Here is a 12,479-nt window from a genome sequence, read left to right as displayed (position 1 = left end):
TTTGAATTCAGGAAAAAATTAAGAAAAATCTTTTATCGTTTCTCCCAGAATTTTATTAGAGTCAGGCTGGATACAGTATGAAGACCATAAAACGAATCACTGAGACCCGAGAGAATGACAATAATCCATGTACACTTATGAGGGACATTAGAATCAAACCAAGATTAAGTCTGCCATCAGTGTCACAGCATTTCTCAGTGTTTACATCTGTTAGGCCAGGGGGACAATAAAGACAAAACCACAGGGTCTGCATTGATGATCACACACACACTGGTCCATGCTGCCACACTGACAGCCAGTGGGTACTTTCCATTCTATAATAAATATGCGATGCCGTGGAAAAAAAGTCTAAAACATGTCAAAGTATGATCATCATGTCAGAATGGGATGTTGGAAACGAAGGATCCATCATCAAATACAAATACAACCCTGAAGCACATCCACTACAGCTGAGTCTGTCTTCTTACAATATGTACAGTATGGACGTACTGTGTGTGTGTGTGTTGGATAGATTAAGTGGCATCTGTACACTGTGTAGGGTAACTCTGGTTACTATCGATAAAGGTAGTCTGCTTTTATGTTGGCGGCTATCTCTGCTTCCCACTTGTCTCCATTGTTGAGGAGCTTTTCCTTGTTGTAGAGCAGCTCTTCATGGGTTTCAGTGGAAAATTCAAAGTTAGGGCCCTGCACAAAACAGAAAGAGAGAAAGGTAAGAAAGAAGGCAACACCAGTAAACAGTCGTGAAAACCTGCAGCAATTCAAGTCATCCTTCCAATGGGAACACAGAATCATCTGCACAGCCAGTGTTTTGTAGAGCTCTGTTATCTCAAGATCTCTATTTCTTACAGGACTTCCTATTGCAGGTGCTTCATCCTCCTTTTCCTCAGAGACAACAAAAACTACAGCTGCATTTAGCACTGGACAGACCCTGGGTGAGTTGCAGGGTGATTGCAAAATAGGGATTGACAACTCTGTCAATTTTACTGTGATTCGGTTAGAGCACTGAAATCCAAATGGCTCGTCACACATGTCGGTTCATCTACTTACTTCTCCAACAGAGGCTCCAAAATGTCCATTGTGGAAGTAAAACACTGACGGTATGTCTTAACAGGCTGAGGAGATAAGTTTGTATAGTGCTGTAACACAGGATCAAACACGCACCTCTACGATGGCATCCACAGGACACGCCTCCTGACAAAAGCCACAATAGATGCATTTGGTCATGTCGATGTCGTAGCGAGTCGTCCTCCTGCTGCCGTCAGTGCGAGACTCAGCTTCGATTGTGATAGCCTGAACACACACACAATGTTACGGATAATTAGAGACTCTACAGTGCTATTGCTTCAAATGCCGGTATTTAGATTAATAATAAATGTCTATATTTATTCACAACGGACATAAAATGTAGGCCATGCTGTAATCAGGACACAACTAGTTGACTTTCTATTCAAGCGTGTCTGTACCTGGGCCGGGCAGATAGCTTCACACAGCTTGCAGGCGATGCAGCGCTCCTCTCCTGAAGGATACCTGGTGTAAGATCAGTACAAAGACTTTGTTAAACTTATCTGCACCTCAGAGATTCTCTAACAATAAAATGTCAGTTTAATCCAAAAATAGGATTAAAGGTGCTCTACTACAGGAAGTGGTTAGTGATGCGGCTGCCACCAGTCAATATCAGTATATTGTACTTTGAATGGGCAGCAGCAGGTTTATACGAAGTCTGGACTTCTTAGCAGATTCAGCAGTGAAAGGACAGGATACTTTGACATTTAGCAGGTAAATGAACACAACTTATCATTAGTAAAATTGCAAAGTTAAACAGAATAATCTCAACATGATTATGAGGTGTAATTTATAAATTTAATTAGTTGAAAAAGTAATATAATAGCTGATATCTACCTATTACTCTAACTTGTGTCTGTAAAATATGAGAAATCTGTTGAGGGGATGATGAACACGGAAAGGTCTCCTTCATCACTCGTACACACAACAAGTCTGTTTGTGAGAACCATCCTTGCATGAAGCCAAATGTCCTTGTTTTGGTGGATTAAGAAGAAGAAGCAGTGAATCAAAGAGTGATGGTTTGGTTCTGCTCCAAAATGTGTTGATTTGATATGTTGTCTGACCACATAAATACACAGCCACTGTTGAAGGGGGCTTAAAAAGATGGTTCTCGTATAGAAATGGGAGCTGGGATGTGATTCAAAGATGGAGAAAGATAACACTCACTCCTGGAAGATATTAAGAGTGTTAGCTTCAGCTGTTCACATGAAAAGTGGCACAGACTGTGAACAACCTCTAATCAATTTCATGTGTTGTGAAATTGTGAGTCCATTCATAAAATTATATTAAATACTTTTAAAAACAAGTAACCCTGTGTGATCAGTTGCTCCTATTGTTTGTGTTTGTTAGTTTTTACTCCATTTGATTTACAACTAAATGTATTCCATTGATAAAGTCAGTCAGACTACACACGTTACACTGGGTGGCTGTTTGGCGTCAGTCTCACCTGCGCAGTGCGTGCTCTCCTCTGAAGCGAGGCGACAGAGGACCCTTCTCAAACGGGTAGTTGATGGTGGCAGGCTCTCTGAACAGGTAGCTCATCGTCATGCCCAGACCTGACAACACAACACAACCATTTAGGCCAAAATTACAGACAGCTGATGGATGCAGCAGCCCGGCTGTTTCTACAGGTTTTGTACCCTAGATGCGACACAGGTACAGGAGCAGGGACAGATTTTTTTATTACTTTAAATGTGAAATAATTTAGCTTCAATCAACATCTGCTCTGTATCATGTAACACTAGTCCCTGTCAAAACATAACCTGGTTATAAATATCCCAGTATGAGTTATCAGGTAACGGTTAGTCTCTGCAGCATGTGTCTCTGACTCCTCTACATCGCAGACGGTGATGAAGCAGCTGTTATCAACATAATACTCGATCACATATGCAATGGAGACTGCGACAGAATCGCTCCCCTTTCAATTTAATGTGATGTTAAACTTCTCAAGCAGCAGCACAGGCACCAGCCAATCAAATCACCTGTATTGTATTGGTAAAATCACATTTTACCAATACAGGCCCTGACTGACTTCACACGATAAAATGTAGGAGATGATAATTATTGTAGTGTTGAATTCCCCTGTTCCCTATGACAAGATGTTATTTACTTTCAGCAACACAAACAGGAGAAACCTGAAGACAGGACAACCCCAGGCTATAAAGCAACATGCGTTATGACTGTGCAGTGATGTTTTATCATCCAATATCTAAACTCTTCCTTCTCCGTCATGCTACATCTTAGCTGTGTTTTAATGAAAAGAGCCGACACACATAACAATGTCCTCGTGAAATAACAAGAGCATGCAACAGCAGAATACATTGTCATAATCCTGAAATCACATAGAGAGGAAAGACGAGGAGCAAAGACAAATGTCTGACAGAACTGTATCATCAGTTCACTATTTTTGATCAAATGAGCTTGAGCTTCACCAAGTGTCCAAGTCCCTCTGTGACTGAGGACTTTAAAACAGCAATTCTAACAAATGTTTGCATCCCATTTGTATTTGTGTGCGAGTGTGTCATCTGACCTCTGAACAGCTCTGTCCACAGCAGCGTCTGAGCAGCTCGGTCTGTAATGGATTTCATGTCTGTAGGAATCTCCTGGGCGTTCACATACTCTGCACACACAATCAAGTGAAGATGGTGGTGTTCAGATACTACATATAAGCATTTAAGAAATATCAAAACATTTACATTGATTGCAAAAATTACATCCCTTTCATAAATCTGTCTTCGCTCTTTTTCACTTGTTCAGGGTCCACAGAGGTCTTGTGTGGTGGTGTAACTCGTGGGTCTAATTTAGAAGACTACAAATTAACCCACACATAACCATAAGCCTTATGGGCTGCTCCACCTTCTTGGTTACCACCATCTTCAGCAGTCGGTTTTGTAATGATATAATATAAATGCCACATGTTCCCTGTTGACATGACAGGTCCAACACAGTTGTGCTGCTCATGAATATGATCTCACCAAGACAGAGAAAGAAAGAGGCATTGATTCATTTGATTAGTTATTTATAGGAATTACTCTAAAATGTGATGATATTCATAATCATGCTGGGCCATGTTTACCGTATTAGTTTTCCATCATACTGAAATAACTGGATGGTATGATAATGAACACTGTTTGAAATTGTACTAGAATTGTCTAAAGTTTGAGACACACAACTGAAACCTTCTAACCTGGTAGAAAGTGAAAGTAGCTTTGTGATAGCGGAATACCAGATACCAGAGAGCCTTTCAGAAGGAGATACATTGATGACAACAATCCAACACAATGAGCTGCGTGTGTGTTGCAGTGCTACTTACTGAATCCTGCCCTTTGTGCAGAAACACTGAAGGGCCTCACAAGACTCTGGCTGGCCACAAAAGTGCCTGAAAGTAAAAATAAAGTGTATCAACATTAAGACCATTATGGTAGAAACATTCATTAGATATTGCTGTAACACATAGTATACAACACTTCACTATACATCTAATATACTGCATAGGAATATGATCTGAGCTTAATGATATGTGTTATACCACAAAAACTAATCTTATTTGTTTTTGACCATCTGTTGACGATACAAAAGTACTGACTTTTGATCACAATAACTGGAAAAAATTACATGAAATATAATTGTGAATCATTTATTGCTTGTTTTTATGTTTTTTAAAGTCACAGTAGCTTGATGAGATTACTATCTTTGATTTGTTTGTACTCAAATGTCTCAAACTGTTCTTTCTGTAAGCAAATAAGCTGAGAGACCTTACCTGGCCTCGACACACTGTAAAGTAAGCGCAGTGTTGCAGCCATGACGTCTTTGCCGCTGAAACCAGACACACGAGAACAAAGAGGAACCACTCAGTGACAGCATCAACGCATTGTTGTTATCTTTTATATTTATTATTTGAAGAAGGAATTAACCATGCATATCAAATTAAATAAATCCTCACTGATCCCTGTTGTCTTGCAAAATGACGTGATTCTGTCAAATGCACAATACTGACGTAGGAACGTGTCAACTTTTGATTCTACTGTTATTAGTTTTCCACACTGTTTATATGTATGTGTTATACACTCTATACATACATAGCCACCTACACATAATACGTAATAACAAACCCCCTGTGTGTGTAGCTTCTCTCTGTAGGTCAACACAGCCACTGATTAACACCGTGAATGAAAAACATGGAGTGTCAGAATGTTACAGTTTCTGAGCTTCTAACATCAACCTCGTTGTAACAGTCACATGCTGAGACCCAGGAGAGAAACTCTTATGGAACTGTCCACCTTAGCTAACCCCGAGTTGAAGACTCCCAGCGCTGCCTCAGCGGAATGACATTGATACACCACACCGTGTTACAAGACGCAAACACACAGAGCACTCCTGTAACCACTGGACACCAGCACACACGTACCACACAACCGGCAACTCTGTGTTTACTGGGTGAAGTGTTAGGGTTTGCTGCTAAGCTAAGCTAGCACTGACTAGCAGCCGGGTTAATTCACACACTGTCAAGGACTTTTACATAAAGGTCGCTTGAGGTGAATTGTGGGTAACTGTAAACACTACGAGGTCAGATACGAACGATACAGCATTGAGTATTAACGGCGATGTGAAGGAAAGGTGCAACAAAATAGATTTAAAACATTACAATTAGTTTGAACTCACCGAAATGTCGCTATTTGGCCTTCTTAACCAGAACAGCGGACGATTTGAGGGACGGACCGTGCGTGAACAGGAAGTGACAAAACGTTTTACGTCAATGGACGGTCGAGCCGAGCGACGAGCCTTGTTACGTTTGCCTGTTTTTTTATTTTATTTCTAAAATAAACCTACAATTATATATATTTTATTAATGCATATAAACGTTTTGTATAATGTTTATTACATCAATGGTGTGTGTGTGTGTGTGTGTGTGTGTGTGTGTGTGTGTGTGTGTGTGTGTGTGTGTGTGTGTGTGTGTGTGTGTGTGTGTGTGTGTGTGTATATGAGTTTCCTTTTAATTAACACAACTATACATGTATGTAATGCATCCTTATTGACAAACAAAAAACGAAAACCAATTAAAATTGGTCAGGTTTAGATCATTGCTACAGCCACCACATCAAAACAAAAACAAAAAAACTTAACTTAAATATGAATACACATATCAACCCATTAAATGTGTGTCTACATTGTATTGAACAAGCTCTTAGTTTTCAGAGCCATCTTATTTTTGACACTGATCACAGTGCCATATTGAAGCCTTTCTTGAAAACATGCTCAGGACTTGGATGGAGTCAATCTATCTATTTATAGTTTTGCACAAAAAACAACAACAAATAAAAAAGGGTTTGACTTAACTGGATTGTTTGCTCAGTAATTCTAAAGGGAATCATTTTACCGTAATCCTGAAATAAATGCTATCACAAATTCGGCATATATTTACCCAAAGTTCTCCCTGCTGACAGAGTTACATCTTAAGATACATTTTTTGAGAAACATTTGACCAGGTGGTCAGTGTAAAGCTTCCCAGTCAAAGTGGTATAAGTTTGTTAAAATAGAACTGACAGAGCTGAAAAAGATAAATAACTTTTTGAACTTGATTTGTTAGAGGGGCTTATTTTTCCAGTTGTAGTTCAGTCATCATATGGTGGAAGCGGTTGAATAGTAGAAGCTAATATAAAGGCACACACACACAGTGTGCGTCAGGGCCATTGGAGTTAAGGTAATGGAGCATGTGTTTTTTAATTGAAAATGATTTGATGGCACTTCCCTCTGAGCTCTCCACTACAGACACCTGGCACCTTCACACAGTTTGAGGCTGTGGACTGTCACCTCACCATACAAGTAAGTGTAACACCATCCATTACTATACAGTTGTGTGTTTGCTTTATATTTTTCTACTGTTTAACTAACAGCATTTTAAACTGTATAGATTTACTTTTTTCATACTATTTAATCTTGTGTTGTTCCCATGCTGGTTTTGGAAGACACTCGAAGTCCTCATTTTTGTTATATTTTTCCATTTCCAAATGTGTTCCATTTATTTGTATTGTCAGTTATACTGTTTTGAGTACTTAGATCTAATTGTTTTCTATTTTTACTCTTGTTTTGTATGACAGTATGATAATGTCACAACAGTAAATGTGATGTCTGTCTAAATAAAATGAAACAAGAATAAAGCCCCCTGGCTTTATTATTAAACATCCAAAAATAGACAGTTAAAGATTAGAAATGTATTAGAACTAGAGGAGTAACTTTACACCTCCTAAAAGTGACTATTAATCATTATATTTAAAATGTATTTATACTTATTATCATCAATGTGCATACACACACGCCATCTTGTTTTCAGCATCTTGTTAAACCCTCAGTCAACATGTACAGCTCCAAGGTTTACGCAGAGTTAATTGATCATAAACTCTGCTCTGATCTGTACGTTCTGTCTCTCAGTGGCTGAAAGGTTGAATGGGACTCTGTTCATGGAATATCTGTGGCCAGAGGAAGAGAAATGGCTGCTGGTGGCCTTGCTGGGACTGGAGATGGTCATGGGAATTGTGGGAAACTGTCTTGTTCTGCTTGTTAAAGTCATGGTAAGGCTGTTTATTTATGTTAGTTAAAAGACCATAGAGAACGAACAACCTGAGGGTTTTGGTTTTGGGTGATCACTCATGTTAGTGTGAACTCATTCATTCTAACTTTTTCATTTTCAGTGCAAGGGTCAGTTCTGCTGCCGTTATTGGCTTCCTTTCATCAGTCTCACTTTGTCAGATTTAGGTACAACTCACACTGACACCAACACACGTGTGTTACAGGAATATACAGTATGTTGTCACTTTCTTCCTTGGTGTGTCTCACTATACCTCGTTACTTCAACTGATGCTAGTATTGTAGCAGATTAATCACAGGGATTTACATCTCAGGAAGTTGACATTTCTGATAATGAATTACTGTGTTGTGAAGGCTGCTCCCTTCTCATCATCTCCGGCTCGCTGCTGGCCATGCTGACAGGGGGTCAGAGGTCTCCATGGTGCGAGGTCGTCAGCCTGCTGAAGTTTGCCTTCATCAGCTCGTCCATAGGGAGCCTAGGTACCACAAAGCTCTACTCTCACACTCATAGAGACCACTTGATCATGTTCTCCATTCTGTGGAAGTCAAAGGGACTGTTTAGATTTTTTAATTCAGATGTTAAACATATCTGTTAATACAAGGCCAAAATTAAACTATGCAATTAAAAGAAAAAGTTTATTCACTGACAAAGACTGCACCAATTAAGATGTGATTGAGAATGATTTATTTCAGAAGTATAAAGCACCAGAAAATGTTAATATATGATTAAGTTTAGGTATCTCTAATATATACTTGATGTAGCAGTGAAGTAGGAGCTACAACAGTTGACAACAGTCCCTTGTTTGCTTTGAAGCAGACGCTGTAAGGTTTTTTATTCTCATTTCTAGCTATCCTCTGTGTGCAGCGGCTGATCGGCAGGGCCTCCACAAGAAGGGCTCTCTTTGTTGTCATGGTGGCAGCATGCTCAGCTTCTTGGGTGACCGGGCTGGTGTTTGGGAGCATCCCTGTCATCTATGCCTGGATCAAGTATGTGGTTTGCTGTTTTCTCATAGTGCTCAAAACATTTGTCAGGATCATTATAAAAGTGCTTTATTGATGTGAGATGAAACAGTGGTTCGTTCAGCTGGTGGTGTCTGAAGTGACAGCAGAAAAGGAAATTCTACAATGTTTAAGTAAAAGACTCTAAATGAAATTAAAATAAGAAGCCAAATGCTAAAGACTAAGTTTATCCTGTAAATAAGATCATTTTTGTGTTTTTTTTGTGTGAATAGGTTGTCAGACTGTCTTTATCAAAAAGGAATGTTTTAAGTTTAACCTTAAATAAGAGATTGTGTCAGCCTCCCGAACCCAGCCTGGTAGCTTGTTCCACAGATAGTAGAGGGCAGAGGAATGATTACATTATCATGTTTGAGATGTAGCAGATAATGTTTATACATGTTTCCTCCGTCACTCCCACCATCCCTTTACCTCCTGCTCCCCGGTGTTTGGGTAATCCAGCTTTCCTTCTTTCACAAATACAGACCCAGGACTTTTTATTTAAAACAGCTATTAGTAGATTATGATAACAACTAGATTGCTTAGATATATTATATACAAAGCCACATATACCAACATTACTGGCAAAACCTCAATCATAACAATTGTCCTTGTTGCTCCCTTCGTCTCTGTCAGACCTTTTCTTTTATATGAGTACAAATTATGTTTGACATTGTCTTTTCTAGGAGCAGGGGATGTTATACCTTGAGAAAGCCTTTATGTATATAGGCTATACAAATAAAATTATATTTAATAATCAATTGATTGATTGCCTCCATCACATCTTCATTTGCAAACCCTCCGGTATGAGAAACCCTGTTGCTCTGCATTGATCATGAAGACATCAGTGCCAGTGTGAGGTCACAATGATATTAGATCATGTAACTTCCAGCCAGAGAATTGAGGATATCAGTTAGTTTAAGATTCAGAAGATTTACTCAGGTGTGCGTTTAATCTCAGATACCATTCTGTCTAATACCACCTTCTCTAATAACACCTCCTACATTCTGATGTGTTCATCTCCACCATGTCTTCTTTCTCCTCCAGGTATGACGGTGCAGAGATGCTGTGTGCCGTTTTCTGGGAGAGCAGCTACTCAGACATGTTGGTCTACATTCTCTGTGCTTTCTCAGTTTGTATCTTCCTCCCCTTCCTCCTCATCGTGTTCTGCTCCCTGCTGAGTGCCATCGGCTGCGGCTCCAACTCAAACAGGTGACCCACCTGACTTAAGGCCGTTTCCGTTTTCTGGCCAATATGCATTTTTTTATGGTCTGTGTTTATATTTTTAGAAACTGTTTACTTTTTTGGGGTCCTTGTGGGCAGCAGTCATTTATGGTCATCTTGTGCCCTTTTTGATCATTCTAAGTCGTTTTGTGGTTGATTACATTTCCTATGTTGTCAGTTTGTGTCTCTAGACTGAGCTTTATGACTTTCAAACAGTCAATAGTAATTGTGGCTTGGTGGGTTTACGCTCTGTATGCATTATTTGTTAATACCAGTCATATGTTATGTGAAGACACTTTATAATGTTATGCTATAATAGGCCGGCTGTATGTGTTTTTGTGTGTGTTAGTATGTACAGTGCCTTGCATAAGTATTCACCCCCCTTGGACTTTTTCCCATTATGTACTGTTACTAACTGGAATTCAAATAGACTTAAATAAACTTTTTCCCGTTTGATCAACAAAACATGCATAGTACTTTGGAGGTGCAAAATAAATTTTATTGTGACACAAACAATAATGAGAACAAAAAAGTTGACATCTGTTGGGTGCATAAGTATTCACCCCCCTGTGTCAATACTTGGTAGAACCCCCTTTCGCTGCAATTACAGCTGCAAGTCTTTTGGGGTATGTCTCTACCAGCTTTGCACATCTAGAGATGGAAAGGTTTGTCCATTCTTCTTGGCAAAAAAGATGAAGCTCAGTCAGATTGGATGGAGACCGTCTGTGAACCGCAATCTTCAAGTCTTGCCATAGATTCTGTATTGGATTGAGGTCTGGGCTTTGACTGGGCCATTTTAAGACATTAACATTCTTTAATCCAAACCATTCCTTTGTAGCTCTGGCTGTATGTTTAGGGTCATTGTCCTGCTGGAAGATGAACCTCCGCCCCAGTCTCAAGTCTTTTGCAGACTGCATCAGATTTTCTTCAAGGATTTCCCTGTATTTGGCTCCATCCATCTTTCCCTCTATTCTGACCAGTTTCCCTGTACCTGCTGAAGAGAAGCATCCCCACAGCATGATGCTACCACCAACATGTTTCACTGTTGGGATGGTGTGCTCAGGGTGATGGGCAGTGTTGGGTTTTCGCCACACATAGCGTTTTACAATGAGGCCAAAAAGTTCAATTTTGGTCTCATCTGACCAGAGCACCTTCTTCCACATGTTTGCTGTGTCTCCCACATGGCTTCTGGCAAACTCCAAACGGGATTTTTTATGGATCCCTTTCAACAATGGCTTTCTTCTTGCCACTCTTCCATAAAGGCCAGATTTGTGGAGTAGACGACTAATAGTTGTCCTGTGGACAGATTCTCCCACCTCAGCTGTGGATCTCTGCAACTCCTCCAGAGTAACCATGGGCCTCCTGGTTGCTTCTCTGATTAATTTTCTCCTTGTCCGACTCTTCAGTTTGGGTGGACGGCCTCCTCTTGGTAGGTTTGCGGTTGTGCCATATTCTTTCCATTTTCTTATGATGGATTTTATGGTGCTCAGAGAGATGTTCAAAGCTCTGGATATTTTTATCATTTTTTTATATTATAAACTCACGATGAAATAAATTTTAATCTGTGGTTATACCATGACAAAATGTAGAAAAGTCCAAAGGGGGTGAATACTTATGCAAGGCACTGTATGTGTGTGTGCGCGTGTCTGTGTGTGTGTGAGTCAAGCCATCTTGTCTCCTCTGTCTCTCAGTGACGATGAAGCAGACCTGTCTGCAGTCACTCCTCTGCTGGTGGCCTCCTACGTGCTCTGCTACACTCCCTTTGTTGTGTCTGAGGTGACAATTACACTCACTCATGGTGAAACCTGTCAGGAGCTGCTGTATCTGCATGTGCACATGTGGTAAAGCCACAGACTGAACACTCCTCCACTCATAGTTCTCTTTTTCTTTCCATTGACCAATCAGCTGATCCTGTTGGGTAGACTGGACCTGTCTGCGGCACCCGATTGGTTAAGGACATTGTCATCAGTGATGTCTTACCTGGACTGTGGTCTGAACCCTCTGATCTACTGCTCCCACCAGGACTTCAGGGAGGCGGGCCTGGCCCTGTTGTGGACCAATAGAAAACCCCTGTCAGAGCCTGTGCTCACTGCCATCACTAAACATGAGCTGTAAACATGAGCTGTAAACAGGGGTTAGTATATTTCAAGAGGAGAACCCAACAAGGACATTTCATTAAAAACGTGCATGTTATCCTTATGATATATCATAGTATCTTTTCTTACTATCACTGTTTAACATTTTTAAAGTTAAGAAAAATATATATGATTGTGGCTACATTTTGTGAATGATCCCATTTTCCACCTGAAATGTTCATTTTACCAGAAGTTATGAAGTCTCCACACCGATACCCTGTTGAGACCATAGAGCTTTTCTATACCTGTAAGCCTGAAACGTTTTCAACAGGTTCCCCTTTACACCTGCATTAAAATGCACGTAAGGTGATTGGATTGAAAGCAGACAGAGCTAGATCACTTGGCAGTACAGGTTTAAATGCAGAGTTATCGTCAATCTTCACAAAACAAATATATGGATAGAAGTAATAATCATACGTGACTGTTTTAAAGCAACGACGTGGCAGCCATTAGCATGTAAACACAGGAGAGAGTGCT

The 12,479-nt window shown here is 40.1% G+C and overlaps 2 protein-coding genes across 2 annotated transcripts; one reads left to right on the top strand and one right to left on the bottom strand.

Annotated features, from left to right (window-relative positions):
- Positions 1-30: 30 nt before the first annotated feature.
- On the bottom strand, positions 31-5,821 carry ndufs8a (NADH:ubiquinone oxidoreductase core subunit S8a). Its single transcript, XM_053418831.1, has 8 exons — positions 5,725-5,821; positions 4,823-4,878; positions 4,376-4,441; positions 3,593-3,682; positions 2,510-2,618; positions 1,464-1,527; positions 1,162-1,290; positions 31-684 (listed from the first exon to the last, which is right to left on the bottom strand). Exons 2-8 carry the CDS (start codon positions 4,863-4,865, stop codon positions 553-555), a joined length of 633 nt encoding a protein of 210 aa, XP_053274806.1. The 5' UTR covers positions 4,866-4,878; positions 5,725-5,821; the 3' UTR covers positions 31-552.
- Positions 5,729-11,982, top strand: si:dkey-9i23.8 (parapinopsin). Its single transcript, XM_053418225.1, has 8 exons — positions 5,729-5,852; positions 7,492-7,631; positions 7,752-7,815; positions 8,002-8,127; positions 8,496-8,634; positions 9,691-9,855; positions 11,559-11,643; positions 11,773-11,982. The coding sequence occupies exons 1-8, from the start codon at positions 5,729-5,731 to the stop codon at positions 11,980-11,982; spliced, it is 1,053 nt and encodes a 350-aa protein (XP_053274200.1).
- The last annotated feature ends 497 nt before the right edge of the window (positions 11,983-12,479 follow it).

Source organism: Pleuronectes platessa, chromosome 3 (assembly GCF_947347685.1).
Source record: "Pleuronectes platessa chromosome 3, fPlePla1.1, whole genome shotgun sequence".
In the NCBI taxonomy this organism is placed as follows: domain Eukaryota; kingdom Metazoa; phylum Chordata; class Actinopteri; order Pleuronectiformes; family Pleuronectidae; genus Pleuronectes; species Pleuronectes platessa.
The sequence above is the reverse complement of the archived record's forward strand: the minus strand, read 5'-3'. Positions and strand labels throughout refer to the sequence as shown.

Bases quoted from the DNA above. Each gene is read 5' to 3' on its own strand.
- ndufs8a (XM_053418831.1), bottom strand. From the start codon at position 4,865: ATGGCTGCAACACTGCGCTTACTTTACAGTGTGTCGAGGCCAG. The intron at 2,619-3,592 runs GTCAGATGACAC...TTGTGTTGTCAG, and splicing joins GTGGACAGAGCTGTTCAGAG to GTCTGGGCATGACGATGAGC. The intron at 1,528-2,509 runs GTGAGACTGACG...ATCTTACACCAG, and splicing joins GGAGAGCACGCACTGCGCAG to GTATCCTTCAGGAGAGGAGC.
- si:dkey-9i23.8 (XM_053418225.1), top strand. From the start codon at position 5,729: ATGTCGCTATTTGGCCTTCTTAACCAGAACAGCGGACGATTTGAGGGA. The intron at 8,128-8,495 runs GTACCACAAAGC...TCTCATTTCTAG, and splicing joins CTCGTCCATAGGGAGCCTAG to CTATCCTCTGTGTGCAGCGG. The intron at 11,644-11,772 runs GTGACAATTACA...TTGACCAATCAG, and splicing joins CTCCCTTTGTTGTGTCTGAG to CTGATCCTGTTGGGTAGACT.